Source organism: Achroia grisella, unplaced genomic scaffold (assembly GCF_030625045.1).
Source record: "Achroia grisella isolate CSIRO2021 unplaced genomic scaffold, CSIRO_AGI_Agris_v1 utg6051, whole genome shotgun sequence".
NCBI classification, from domain to species: domain Eukaryota; kingdom Metazoa; phylum Arthropoda; class Insecta; order Lepidoptera; family Pyralidae; genus Achroia; species Achroia grisella.
The window spans coordinates 42889-59451 of NW_026712961.1; the positions used below are offsets into that span (position 1 = coordinate 42889).

At 30.7% G+C, this 16563-nt stretch overlaps 1 protein-coding gene across 3 annotated transcripts in view; it reads left to right on the plus strand.

The window, feature by feature from the left end:
- LOC131848949 (transcription factor HNF-4 homolog) overlaps positions 1–16427 on the plus strand; it is a 38629-nt gene extending 22202 nt beyond the window's left edge. For 2 of the 3 annotated variants that reach the window (XM_059198914.1, XM_059198912.1), the window contains exons 3-10: positions 760–854; positions 6343–6470; positions 8405–8551; positions 10050–10170; positions 11914–12045; positions 12382–12618; positions 13395–13548; positions 15542–16427. In XM_059198914.1, the coding sequence (XP_059054897.1) occupies positions 760–854; positions 6343–6470; positions 8405–8551; positions 10050–10170; positions 11914–12045; positions 12382–12618; positions 13395–13548; positions 15542–15593 (1066 nt within the window). In that variant the 3' untranslated portion in view covers positions 15594–16427. The remainder of the gene's footprint in view (positions 1–759; positions 855–6342; positions 6471–8404; positions 8552–10049; positions 10171–11913; positions 12046–12381; positions 12619–13394; positions 13549–15541) is intronic. The other variant, XM_059198913.1, reaches the window with a different exon arrangement.
- Positions 16428–16563: the final 136 nt, after the last annotated feature.

The following is a 16563-nucleotide window of genomic DNA, read 5'->3' on the forward strand; positions in this document are numbered from 1 at the left end:
ATAACCCTTTTATTAGGCCTTAAAATACAAACGTAGGCAGTATTAGTGGTTACAAATAAGGTGGAAAGAATATGACGACCTTACGTCTACCTAAAATTGGACGCCAGTGCTACATGTTGCTATGATGAGGCCTTTAAAACTGCATGTCATACAGCGACCCTCTCCAAACAAAACGTGCTACTATGAAAATTTTCTACAATATATAATTAAACTCAAAGAAATTTGGAGACATAGGATAAGGCAACTAATATCAACGTTTCACACTAGTAAAATTTTATTCATACAAATTTGATTAAGAAATACACGTTACTGAAAATCTACATTTTCTCTATGACAAAAGACCTACATTTAGCTCATTCGTATGAACAATTTAAGACAGTATATAAATTTGAAAAAATATATAAGACATTATAATTATAATTTTCAGAATAACGAAAAAAAAAACCTTTATATTTACTGTAATAATATAGTAAGCCAAGTCGAACGGAACGTAAATATTTACTGCTAAATTTCATAAATTAAACGTATTGCTCGCGCTTGGATGTGTGGAGAGGTATAGAGATAAAACAAATACTGAAGAATACCTACATCGTAATTAATTTGTGTGCACACAGTCCTACTGAATTCTAAACAGTCTTTATAATTTTCTCGCAGTTGTTGATGCGAAATGCGAAAAATGCGAAAGCCCTTGCCTTGTTATAATAATTATAACTTAAATCTGGTTCGCCTTTTAAAAAATACCGTCTCTTTCTATTTCAGATTCAACAGAAATTGTGTAGTAGATAAGGACAAAAGAAATCAATGCAGATATTGTAGGCTAAGGAAATGCTTCAAGGCCGGCATGAAAAAAGAAGGTAAGATATTATATAATTATAATTGTTTACAATATAACATTCATTGAACATAGAAAAATGAGCACATGGCAATCAATTCTACTTCTAGATTTCTTTAGAACGAGACAACGTTTCAATATCATTGATATCTCATTCTTTGTTTACTATAAAAAATAAAAGCAATGTATATAAACATTGGTTTCGTTTGCCATTTATGCACCAATCAAATTCTGGTGCTAAAGATATATATTGAATATAATGATCGATCACATAACTCCCAAATATGATACAACTATAAGGAAGTTAACAAAAGTCAACTATAAACGTGGCTAGGTAGTGGAACTTAAGGAGGGCTGATTATATTTTTAACTAACTTCTAAGGAGACGACTACTTATTAATGACGTATACGATATTACATTAAATTCAAATCCATAAATAGCTATTTATATTCAAAGCTTTACATTGTACAATAGAAACAGTAGCTGATGAAAGAGAGGGGCCAGCTGATTATACTACTTTTAACCAACTTCCAAAAAGGTGACTACGTAATAATGACGTATAAGTTGTTACATTAAATTCCAAACCCCGAATAGCTATTACTATTCATAGCTTTATATTGTACAGTAGAAACAGAATCTGACAAAGAGGACTAATTTTATCTTGTTACGTGTAATCTACTTGAAATATTTACCAAATGTTTATTTTTTATACAAGATAAGATAATTCTATAAATCCGCTAGAGAATTCGCTAATTAACAAGTCCGCAAGCGTGGCAACGGCTTTATTTGTTAATTGTAAATAATCAAAATGTTTATACATGAGTTATTGTATATTAACTCTCACATTAGATCTTATGTAAAATTATTGAATATTAAATCTCTAACATGTAATTATATTTATCTATCTGCATATAAATGAATGTTACAATACGAAAACAATTTGTAGAAGTATTGTTCTTCTTTGAATACAGCAAAAGGCAAATCTTGGCAATTTTCAGTTCACTTTGTATTCTGAATATGTTGATATAATAAAAAATCTATTCAAATCTAATTATAGATTTACACATGGTATTCAAAATTGCCTTGCATATCTATTTCTATGGCCTTGTGACGTCATAATGCACGTCAAACAGTCTACACTTACAGCAATAATACCTTTTAATGCATTTATTATTGTATCTATTTAATCGATAATTATCTAAAGATTAAAAAGATTGTATATCTACTCATTACAAGTTTTAAATTTACAGATATATCCGAAGCGGTTCTTATATTAATTAATTTTATCATTATAATAATTATATATCTTTGGTTGTTCTAAAACTGTAAATTGTTATCGTAAATAATATTTATTTTAATAAACTTAATTTATGGAATTTTGAACAATCCAGCACTTTGAATATATATCTTCTATCATCGCAAAACAAGCAATATACATTCTGTATTCAACTATATCCAAAATATAGTTAAAAAAATTATACAAGTATGCGTTATTGACGCCTAGCGTAAAGCGTCAATTTCACGTAGGTTTTTGTGCGGGTTGTTCTAATTCTATAAATAGTTATCATAAATAATACAGTCCAATCCTTTGAATATAGATGATCGTAAAACAAACAATATTCATTCAGAATTTAGTTATATCCAAAATATCGTTTGAAAATTATTTACACAAGAATGCGTAACGTAAAACGTCAACATCACGTAATCGGGTAATAGCCTAAATTCGCTTCACAATCTTTATATAAAAATATATTATTATTTATCTACTTGATCACTACATATATAAAATTTATTATAATACTGTTTTATGTTGCTAAACTAGTATCCGACCGTATTTCGGTAGTAAACTCAACAAATGTAATTTTTAATTCTACTGCTTAAATTCTTTGATTTAATTTCATAGTGGGTCCTAAATTTCGTGAGATTTTCAAAATCTGCACATCTATCTGCAAATCTAAAATATTTCGTTAATACTTTTGTGCTATCGAAATACTTTAAAATATTCGTGGTAAATTTAATTACATTGCAAGAGATGTAACGTCATACAAGGCAGAGCGCAGTAAAAATTGTTACAAAGCTCGGAGGGGTAAACAAATCTTGAAATACATGTGACGTAATATATAGTAATAGCATTATTCTATCTGTGTACTTACTTAAAACTGTACAGCTGAAGACTCCCCCCCCCCCCCCCCCCCCCCCCCCCTGAAATCAGTCGTTATCATAAGTATGTAATCGCTATCATTTACGGATTTTTCCATTTACGGATATATTGTTGGAGCATATATCTGTACAATAAAAAATGCAGTGAAAAGTAGGTATTTACAAATGTATTTTATTTTATCAATTTATCAGAAAAGAAATACGAGTAATTAAGTAATTAGCTCTACATTAATCTAATTATATTATGAGTCTCTAATCTGTCATAAAATATTGAACATCTCATAAGTAACCGTAATAAATATCATGTGTTGACGCCACTACTGAAATACAAATAAATGTTACGCTTCCGTACCCTGCAGTTATTGAATAATTTATTGCAGAGGCACACAGGAAAAACAGTAAGGTTTTAAAGGCGAGATATGGTAGTGAAAAATTATAACATATAGTTATAATTTTTCACTACCATATCTCGCCTTTAAAATACAGTATATTATGTAGTTATTCTTCTTTAGTAGTATTTCTTCTACACTATACATAATCTGCATTATGTATAGTGTAGATACTGTATCGATAGAATAGAAAGATATTTTTCTCATTATTTCGCATTTATACCATAAATAATATAATATATCGCCTATACCCAATATAGGCAAGATAATGATGTACTGTATTTGAAGATATCTTCATTATTTTTATCGAAAAACAATATGATTACTTATCATATTTATCTTATCAACAAAAAACAGCTTTACCACCTACAGCTACACAGTTACACAACAATCAATGTAACATCAGGTACATACGTACTGACGTACCACCTACCTGCAACAGTAACAAACATACATGTGTCAAGCATACGCAAGGAAGTTTGCGATTTTGCGCATATAAGTTAAATATTGATATGGGACCTATCATGAATTTTATCGTTTGCAAAATAATCATCGAAATTCATACATACACAAGCTTCTCGCTTTTGCTGTAGGTTGAAAATTCGTATCAAAATCATGAGCGTATTATTCGTTGATATCTATACTTTAATGACTTATATTTGTCATATCTATTTAAAATTATGCCATGTGTCTTATGGAGTAGGCAGAGAGAAATCTTAAAGACGGTTGCAAAGTATCTTACTTAATCCACGTTAACTATTTTTTCATACACATTAGTTTCGGCTACAATTTTTTTCGTTGTTTTTTAATAAATGAAAAATGGATGGTACTCTCGTATAATGAAACTGTATATTCTGGTAGGGTACCAGTGGATGATGATAGGATAACGATGAAGTGAGGCCATTTCGCACATTGTGACAAATTCATCAGTGAGTAAATTTGATTTTGCAAATTATATTATACGTTTCGAAGTCGACGTATTAGAGGACATTACTAGCAATGGTCCTACTAGTAGCTTTGGTGTTCTATCCGAGCACGATTAGTTTAAGTACCCCGGTGCCTACATCCTGTTACTACTACACACTAAATAAAATAACAATAACGATTAGAAATAGATAATTGTTACTTCAAAATTATACGTATTAATACGACAAATCAGATAAGCCACAAACTGCCGATGAAAATATAAAATGATTTTGTTTTGTTGACTACTATTATCTAATTCCGGATAACAGAAATAGATAATAATAAGGTTAGAGAAACATCGATCACTAATCATTACAGAGATAACTGTCTATTATCTTACAATGTAATCTATATTCGTCATTGTAACTAATATTAGTTTGCTGAATAATTGAGTAGCTACTGCGATTTGACAGTTGTTTGCTATAAACTATGTAAAAAGTCGTCTACATGAGTATCTCAGACTTACGTATTACAGCCGACACGCAGCTTGCTATGTAATGTGTTTCGGTTTAAGAGTGATGAATAAGGCAGTGTAACTACAGGATGCCATGCCTCCTACGTTTCAGTCTGCAGAAATGGCAATGCATGCATGGTATCGTCAGATTGTTTGCCATTCCTAATTTAAAAAAACAATCTAAAAAATACAATAAGAATAGGTAATTTTCAAACTTAAGGCAGCGGTACAACAGTTTGTTTTCTGAAGGCAACTAACATAAGCACCGCCGTTATATATTTAAATAAGTACCGATATATTTAAGTCGATCAATGTAATGATAGTATATCTACTTACATTATAAAGCGATACAACGGATTTAGATAAGGGAAAAAAACTCCGGAACAGTTTTGAGAAATTCTTTCACTGTTTGAACAGTCCGTTATTCCAGAGTAATATAGGTTATATGAATATTATAATACTATATACAATAGGTAATTATTGTTTTAGGTTTTCTAATTCTCACTCTAATTCAAACTCTTCTTATTTTCTAAGGACTCACAAATTAATGTTTATATATACAGACAAATTTATTACAATATTTATATATTTTTTAATTTAGAAATAAAGTCAATAATAAATATTTTTGATAAATATTCACATTTGTTGCGCCATTGCTTGTCGACATTTACCCATAAAAATGTTTATTGTTGTGTTTTAAATATTTACATCCTATTGAATTGACGTTCCATTGTTCAGTAGAGGAATTCTCATAAATAATAATGATTCTCTATAATTATAATGACTTATACATATGTATTTAACGTTCACTAATCAATGTTAAAATTTAAGGAAATAATTAGTATATGTGCAAACAATTTGTCACTACTGTATATAATGGTATTGATAACACTTAACAAGAATACTCACACAATATAAAAGTTATAGATAATAAAGATATATAGAAAAGAAGTCACAATATGTTTTATAGCTAATGGAAACAATGTATATATATATATATATATATACATATATATACATATATACTTTATTAAAAAATAAAATGCATTTTTATGACATATTTTATTAACAGTAATAAAGAGACCAATTCTGATAAATTATTTATCACTATTATCTCTGTATGGCTATTGTACCGGATGACTTTTTTGCCGTTCAGAGAAAGGGCATACACACTAGATATAATTGAAGCACTATACATAATTACAATCAATATTACGCGATTACAAATTTGTCTGAATATACAGTAAAAAGATTTTACCTCTACGTTGTGTTATGTACGTATGCAATTTCGTTCTTCCATATAACTGTGGTAATTTTTTATTCAAAAACCATTTATGTATGATGATGTATCTATAATGCAGCTCATTATAGGTACATCATCTTACATAAATGGTATAAATTCACGGTAATTTTAAAAATACCTCCAAAATTGTTACAAGTTGCTAATACCATGCTGGTCGTACTCATAGTTAAGCAACATTTTTTAAAATCCGTATTCATATTTCGCGTCATTTATAAATTATATTACGATTTGTTCCAGCTGTTCAAAACGAAAGAGACCGTATCAATTGCAGAAGGCCGTCATACGAAGAGCCCTCACAAGCCAATGGTCTGTCCGTGGTGTCACTCCTCAACGCTGAGCTTCTAAGCAGAAAAGTTGTCGATGAGGTCAGTACACTTATCTGTTCACTCTCCTGACACCTGAAACATATTTATTTCTTAACTACTTCAAAACTCTTAAACTTCATGAACTTCAGTAGAAATGTCCCAATATAGAATGTATAAAACCTTATTCTTATGGTACGATGCATTAAGCTGTATTTTATTATATCCGTCTTTCATGTCTATCGGGCAATTTTTTAGTTCAAAAAAGGTAACGAAGAACTTAATATTTCATTAAGTACTGCTACTATTACGTAATCGTTTTGATCGGGCGATGAAAACCTGAATACCCAATTTATTTGGGTCAATAATCAATCACTGTATAGGTATAATACGTTATTAGATATTATAAAGTGAAGCGCGTTAATTGGTCGAATTTCGTTGTCGTTGGTAACTACAGTAGATAACGTGTAACGTTAAGATACCCTAAAAATTCTGGGTGTCAACAGAAATCGCCAATAACAATTCACCGTTTTAAATCAACCGATATTTTGTTGGTGATCGAACAGAATTGTATACTTTCATTACCTAAAATATAATATTCAAACGGAAGACGACCATTATTAAAATAAAAATAAAAATATAAATAAACTTTACATTTGGATTAAGCTGACACCTACTGCTTTGCCAAAAAATTTGTAGATTTCATGTGCCATACACAGACATTTTTTTTATTAAAATATAAATAATAATTTCAATCTATTCTGCGCACAGAATAAGAAAATATTTAGTTTAATTTTGTGTATCGTTTTGTATATTGTTCCTCTATCTATTAACTTTCTCACTTCAGTGGACAATAGATTTTCAGAACAATACATTTATTTTATATTCATTATACATTTATATACAGTGTATGCTGAATGGGAGTCACTTTCAGCGTTAACAGAGTAGATTTTAGCTTACTAATTCAATATATTAAAAATATTTATTTTAAAGCAAAAGTAATGCCCAGTAAATGTTTCCTTTAATTCTAAAATGCTTTGTATGTAGAGAACTGACATACTAAACAAATACATGAAAATCACCTTGTATAATATGAGATTGATGACATTTGATCTAAAGAAACATATGATCTAGTTGTTTACAACAGTTTGATAACTTTATGTTAAGATAAAACTGAAACTTTGCTTCAAACTTATTATTTTGACCACTAATAGTACAATAAAAAGTAATCTTTATGTTTGTAGTGTTCAGATGACAACGATTTTATTATCGCCACTGTAGACACAACTCTGTTACAAATGTTATTTGATTGATTTTTAAATGAATTCAGATGTTAATATAACCCTATAATTATGATCCAATAAACGCTAACAGGAGATAGCGTTTCTTTGGGCTGGGATACACTACAGAATATATAAGATTATGTATTATAATATAATCTATGGTATTATAATATAGTCTATGGTCATTATTACATATATTTAACCCAATAATAATGTGTTCTTCAGTTTATTTTTATAGATATACAATACAATTTATAATATTTTCCTTTTAATGGTATTAAAATGCGTTAATAGATTCCTTTAATATATTAATAGATTTTGTATGTTTAGTACTATATACTAGTGCACAAGTTACTTAGTAAATAAAGAACCTATTAAGCTTATGACTCGGTATCCGTGCGTCGCTATATTCTTAATGATATATAATATTCTTATTAACAAACAAAAACCTTATAGACTACTATAAGGTTTTTATTTGTTTACAAATAAAAATAATACAGACAAAATTTTAAGTGAAGCTTACCACAATACAATAGTGAAAGCTGCACCCAAACCGGCTAAGTCATTTCCGTTATATGGCGAACAGTCTAACAAGCGTAGTTTTGAGTTCTATTTGATCAATAGAGTCCCTCCAGTAAAATTTTTTTTTTCTATATATCATCAATCTACGGACTACGATCATTTACATTTTAAATTTTAAATGTTATTTTACAGACGATAAACGTCGGTGAGGCTGAGATCAACAATCGAAAACTGGCGAAGATCAATGACGTGTGCGAGTCTATCAAACAGCAGCTGTTAATTCTTGTTGAATGGGCGAAATACATACCCGCCTTTACAGAGCTCCACTTGGATGATCAGGTCAGTCCGCTACACCTGCACGCTAGTTGGTATTGCCAGATGTTTTATGGCTAAATAATGCCAACATCGCACAATGTTGCCAAAATTCTTAGATTTTACGGCCTCGGTGGTCAAGAGGTTTAGCATGCCGCCATAGTTCCGATGGTAGCGAGTTCGATATCTCGTACGACACGAACATTTCTATTCATGAGAATGATTGTGTTAGTCTGAATGTATATTATGTATGTATTTACAAAAAAAAATGTATTGAAGTAATTCTATCAGTTGTTTACTACATACAGGACAAACGCTATTTAGTTAAGGACTAAGCAATGCTATGTAAATTGTCCTGGGTTATTGTTCTCTTTATCGTTAGTAAATACACAAATGTGCGTCAACTTATACTAAAATGAATATTTTAAACCAATATAAATGTTTTAATTATGTCACTACGAATCATTAGTCAGATTGAAATTTTAAATACTATAATTAAGAGACGTGATAGTTAATAAAAATAACATGTGTTACAAATCATTGTGTAAACATGACTCAAGTGGATAATGTATAGGTACCCAGCCGAGTCATCCGTCTGCTACATTGGCCTATAGGTTAACCTGATAATACGTCTATGTAACAAATAAGGTAACAGGGCTGTATTTAATAAATACAATACTATCTCATTATATTATTACTATTATATACATAATAACTATCTGACCACAAATATACACTATAAAACTAAACTAAAAAATAAGCAATAGAGACAGACTTGAATATGCAAAGAGATGTGAAATTCCCTTATGCGTAAATTACATTCATAATTATATTTTTAACAACCGTTTAAAAATTTATTCCCGCGTAAATTTTATAGAAAAAAATTTGAGTCAAATTTCAGGGTAAAAATCGGCTTTCCAATTTGTGAATCTCATCTGTCTATATATTTTATTTCTGTCGATATCAACGCTTAGAACGCGAAAGACAACTGTGCTAAATTTTGTCCTAAAAATAGGTCGTTGTCAGTTACAATTATTATTGTTAAAAAATATATTTGTAATTGATCTTTGTAAATGAGGATACTTGTATTGATACTGTGTGTAAATTGTCTTAGCCTTTTGATCATGAAAAGCCTTCTTAACATGGGGGAATGTACTCTTTTACATTTTTATTTAACTTTTTTATACGATAATTGCGCGGACGGACACAAGTATAAAATTTCGCGCACTTATTAGTTTATATAGGACAGGAGTGCTTATGCTTATATATATTTTAAATTATGCATAATAAAGGCCATGTACATACACACGCGCATATACTCTTTTGTTTCTTGTTGAAATCTATGGTTATCTATGTTAAGAATAGATTAATATTGTTTATCTTACAAATCATATCTCATACTGAATGTTAAATTAATTGTGATCTAATTTCGACCACTGCGCGTCTACAATTGCATATAATTAAGTCTAATGTATTTTTTTTTAAATTATGATTATGTTACGACATTGTATTTGTTCGCCCATAGGTGGCGCTGCTGCGTGCCCATGCTGGCGAACACCTGCTGCTGGGATGCGCGCGTCGCTCACTGCACATCAAGGATGTACTATTGTTGGGGAACAACTGCATCATCACCAAACACAATATAGGTATGTCTGCTAACTTGCTGCTCCTATCAGGTCTGCTCGAGTGTATCTATGAAGACATGAGAAAATGAGACTATTTTAATACTCCGTTTACAGTATGACCAATTTATCAATTCTGACATTTTTTATACGGATATTTTGAGCAGTTTACGAAACAATTTGTCGAAAACTATCTAGCATAGAAATAAATATTGTCCTGACAATTAAAGAATCGAATAAAGAATTGTCATAGAGTTGCAGCTAATCTGTAGAAATGCGCTTACATTCGGCTATTCATTTTTATTTATATAGATAAATAACATATATAATATAATGACGTCACTTATGTACATTTGTATTTTCATATTTACATTCTGATTACTTTTATCTGCACGCTAATTGGATGCAGATAATTTTATTTCTTTCTTTTTTACTTATAAATGTTTTCATATATATAAACTCATTGTCAAGGAAACAAAGAACACGACTTCAGTATGTAGTGTCGACTTAATATAGACAGTAATTTAATATAAGCTAAGTCTGTATCCCGATAGAATGAAATTATAATTCCAGACCTTTGAAATGAGTGCACCGGTTACCTTATAAATTTAATTACTACGTTACGCCAAAGCATATCTTACAACCACATACTAAATGCATTTACTATGATGATATGATAAGAAAGGGAGTAAATAACGAGATGACTGCGAACAGGGATGAATTTCCATTACGAGAAGAACATATTACGCCGACCCCAAATAAATGGGATAAGGAAGAAGCAGATGATGATGACTAAATACATTTACTATGCCACGTACCATATATATTATATTTCATATATAAGTAATTCTGTTTACTATATAATAAAACAAAGGTCATGTAACATGGCGCTAAACAGTAATCGTATTTATTTCGTCTGCCACATATGTACAGATACTAAATTATTTGTCTATAGATAACAGTCGATCAACAATGACGGAAAAATACGTTTTTTTTTTCATATCTTAGTTAGTAATAACATACCATAAGGCTACTCACACATTATGAGCGCCCGTCGGCCAACTTCCATTTGATTGGCGCATTGGTTGCTACGCCCCGCACTCTTTGTAAATGCACTAAAGGACCATTCACAATTACGTAATACGTTAAGGAGGGGGAAATTGTTGACGAAATGTGACATTGTATGGCAATGGATGAAAATGTGTCACATTTTGAATCCAATTTTATTAATTAATATTATAAACGCGAAAATTAGTGAGTATGGATGGATGTTTGTTACTCTTTCACGCAAAAACTACTGAACGGATTTCGATCAAACTTTACGGTAATGTAGCTTATACATATAGGCTATAAATTTCACGCGGGTGAAGCCGCGGGCACAACTCGTATTATATATGTTTGATTCACAATGTAAAAGAATACAATTTCCTATTCTCCTACTGGTTGACTAGTGTACTACAAAATCTGTGACGTGAGACTAGTTAGGGGGAGTATTACAAATGTGATCAGCTGCAACGACAGGGGGAGATTAAAAAAATCATGAAATTCGTGTGTCGTAATTTATGAATGGGCCCTAATCAAAACGGCAGTCGTCGGCACGTGTCGTCCGACCGATTGTAATAATGTGTGGGCTAACATACGAGTACCCGTAAATGATTACACCGTTACGGAATCACTTTTAATTGCTTTCAGGAAGTCAGTAATAATTGTTTACAATTGTACTCTTTTTGCATACGTTTTGTTGATAACACATTTAATTGGTTACAGACGGTCGTATGGACATCGATATTAGCATGATCGGCGTGCGTGTTATGGACGAGATCGTGAAGCCCCTGCGGGAGATAGACATCGACGACACTGAGTTCGCCTGCCTCAAGGCCATCGTGTTCTTCGATCCCAGTTAGTAATCTAGATCTTCCTTCTTAAGAACTATAGTACTTCCTATACACCAATTAAACTAATAACTCAGACAACCGTCGTAACAAATTTAGAGTTTAACTGACCAATTTGTTTTGTGTGTTTACTTTTTTTCTTTATATTACTGTACCTTGTGTGTGCACTTATATAAAATATTCTGCATTTTACTTTATTTACTCTACATAATTGCTATTTTTGGAACGAATTGTAAAGAGTTTTTCATTTTATTTAATCTATTTCTATCTATATAAAAACAGTAGATATAGATATATCCATCTACTGTTTTTTATTAAATTATGCATTAATTTCTATCAACAGATGCCAAAGGACTGTCACAACCACAAAAGATCAAGCAGCTACGTTACCAAATACAAATCAACTTGGAGGATTACATAAGTGACCGTCAGTACGACGGGCGCGGCCGCTTCGGCGAGCTTCTGCTGTGTCTGCCGCCGCTACAGAGCATCACGTGGCAGATGATCGAGCAGATACAATTCGCCAAGTTGTTCGGAGTCGCACACGTCGACAGTCTACTACAAGAGATGCTGCTCGGTGGTAATAACTTAAAAATTTCCCGCGGTTTCAAAATAGACTGTTTTCAATTCTCAATTCAAATTCAACAACAATTGTCTTTATGTATAACATTGATTCACAATCTTTTTTTTTGTTGCGGCATACTTCGATTTGAATATTTTTCGGCATACAAAGAAAAATTATAATTTAAAGATTATTTGTGTATACAAATAACACAATGCGTAAAATAGTTATTGATAATTGTTAACTTTCAAATATATGTAGCGTACATTTACAAAATTCAGTACTGAGGGTGTAAAGCAAGCTCGTTTGCAAAGTACCCTCTTGTTTGCAACAACAAGTATTTAAATGTTATTTGCATGGCAAATAAGCTGATAACCCACCTGATGGTAAGTGGTAGCCGTTGCCTATATACATGAACAGAACTACGGACGTCACGTCATCAGTAAAAGGCCATCGTAAATGGCTAACTAATGTATGTTGCATTTGGGAAAAATAAACTACGACGCCTTTGTACTCTATATTTTTACTGAGATATTTAATTCAATTTGCATACTTACTGAGAAAAGAATTTATAGTTTCAAATAGAATTTATATGTAAAAGTATTGTATAGTATATATGATATCCGCCATAAAACATAGCATCAAATATAATAAAAAATAATTATTGATGTAAGACATTTTAGTCGCTTACGAACGTTGAAATTTTTTTTTGTATTAAGGTTTGACTATTATAGTCTTCAAACCTTTGAAGTTATGTTTGGCGTCGGTGTAATGTTAATTATATTGTCCATCAGGAGCATCCACAGACGCAAACGCAGAAGAACAGCCCGCAGAAATGGCGGCCGGTGGGTCCCCTATGTCAGCGTCGTCGCCTCCACTAGTACCACAACTGCCGCTTCCGGAGCCCGCCTTCCTTGAGCCCGTACCCTTCAAGCAGGAGCCCAACATGTGAGCCGACTTACCTTGCGAATATAGGGACTAATACATACGCAACCGTATATTATCTAGGAAAATCACTATGAAATTTGGGACCTACTTTTTTTTACTATGAATACCGGGTAGTAGCTTTCTAATGAGATATTTTCCTATTATATTTTATTGAATCTTATCTATTTTATTATTAATAAAGTAGATATGACGGTTGTTAACTAAATTGAAAAATATATTAGCTACATATATATGTAGTTAATATTTATATTACTACTAATGCATGCAATTATTCTTAGTGATCAGACTATGTGTGCCTTAATATTAATCGTGTAATTTAGGCATATTTACAGTTGAAAGACTAGATGTAGTCCAAGCTTATGAAATTATTTATGACTGAAATACGAATGAAATGTAATTGTTTTCTTTAAAATTTAAGTCACTTCCAGAGGTTCCCAAATTGAACATTGTAGTCAATCTTATTTATTGTACTGTATATCTTAATATATTGCCAAATATTTCATTATGTTTATGCAGTATTCTTGTTTGGGTTAACCTTCTGAACTGTTATGAACATTGGCTGCTAACTTTTATTACTGATATTGTTATCATATCGTAGTCATTTTATGCGGATTTTTATAGGTTTCAAATCATTTGTTTTCATTAGGCCGCATTTACATGTGTAGGTTCAAATTACGTAAGCAATAACACTTTCGTAATTAAAATGAAGTATTGTATATTATGCAAACTAAATATGGTAATATACTAACTATTTTATGTTTACATTAGTAAATGTGTACTTCTATGAGTAAAAATTACAGATGTAAAGGTGGCCTTATTATTCATATCTAATAAGGGTAATTAATTATATGACATACTGGTACCCTGTTTGATACACCTATGCGCTTTCAGAGTAAAGACAAATCGGATAATAATGTTCTATACCCACAAAAAATTAGATACCTTCAAATTAGCTATTTTAAATTCATAACGTAAAACTGATTTTCAATCTACATATATAAAATTAAGGTTACTGTGTCTGCTAAACTTACACACATAATAGAATATATTATGTGACTAATATTTCTAAAAGTACCTATCATATAGTTATTCAATTAATTCAATTAACTATAAGTTACATATCTCTCCTTATAAAATCAATGCTAAAAAATACGCAAATTTACGATGTTTAAATCGTGTTTATAATATATATAGATCTGTAAATTTTACGTTGTTAAATGTGGTACAAAAACAACACGAATATTCAACATTTCTCTGCTTATCAAACGGGGTTCAAGTATATGGCACATATATTCATTGCCTTCCATTTCAAACCACTATATAAGGTAACCATAATGCTATAGTCATCTCACGTTATTGTAGATCTCATTATTAGTTAACATTTCGTAGATTCCGTTAACTTGTATATGTAGGTAGTATCTACTGCGATGGTCGAACTAAATAACACTAATATATTCATGTAATGTTACGATAAATTATCGCAGTTATTTTCATTGTTATCATTATAATTATCATACAAAACTATTTAATAATAACTTGTTATACCCTGGCTGAATATTCGCTTTCTTATACTTCCGTATTGTATGCAGGTGACAGTTGATATACTATCAACTTTTACGATAATTAGGTAGTAAAAGTACTATATTTAGAGGAGTCTTGAAGTCAATGTAATAGACATTATTGATATTCACTTGTGTGTATTCAATACAGTCTGATTCAGTTCGAAAATATCATGCGTTCTAGTGTCTATGTGCTATTTAAGTTCACCATGCTAACGTGCGGAGTATAATAAAATTGCATAAAAACAGGCTGTTATTTTTTTACATGTATCCATTTAGTCGTTTTTGGAGACATAACACCAGCATTATTTACTGGGGTAATCTATTATTAATATGGCAATTTGTATAAGTTCTAGAATATTCGGCCAGACGTATAAGATTGGTTCAATATACATAAACAATAGTAACAGTATAATGTATTCGTTTCTGACCAGGAGTCCCGATCCCCCAACAGCAATGAAGAGCGCCGAATTTATGTCGTTATAGTGAAAACAAAGTGACTCAAAACTGTAATACATCGGATTAATCAACTTTGCGTCCAAATATTTAATAGTATTAAAATCATTTTGTAGCAAATACATATCAGACTATAGACTGTTTTTATTCTTCACCAATTAAAAATATATGAACTATATTAACAATTTCGAATACTTAAAGATAATTTGTTCATTGACAAATGACTATGTTGTATGCCATAATTCCTTAGCATTTTTGTACCACATGTAGTACTAGAAAGTAATTCCAAGTCGTTTCTAATTTCAAGTTGAATATGTTTTGTATATTTGTTGTTATGTATAATGAAAAAACTTGTCTTGTATTGTTCACCGTTTTTATAGAGGAACAATGTTTACTGAGGTGCCTATATTGGAAAGATATTTATATATATGTACGTAGGTGTAGGTATAAATTTGCCAATTTTACAGTTATTTATACAATGTTAGAAGTAAGTTTTTTAGGAAACTCTTTTTGTAAGTGCAATGCAATCACTTCCTGTGGCTGTGTAAAAAGGAAATCATGTTTTAGAAAACATATCATTTGCCAACCCAAGAAATGTAATGACTTATTTGTAATAGAGAAACTATTTCTATTGAATATGTAATCATAATGAATATTTTGTTTGTAAATAGATATATACACATAAATTATTTTGTCATTTCTTAAATTGGGTTTAATGGTGGTCTTAGAATTTCGTAGTAGACTAAGTCTCGAAATTTAGTTACCAATAGAAAAACGAATTGCTATCGTTTTGTAAGGTATATTTTTTATTCATACGTTTTCGTATATTCGATATGTAAAATTTTGGGCATTTATCCAAATTCCCGCCTTGCAATAATTTCTATGCGCCACAGACAATCACGTAATTTTTAAAGTGACAATTTAATTTTTTATATTATAAGAATTTATTTACTATCTGTTTATAATTATTGTAACGAAATGCTCAACCTTTACGGCTTGT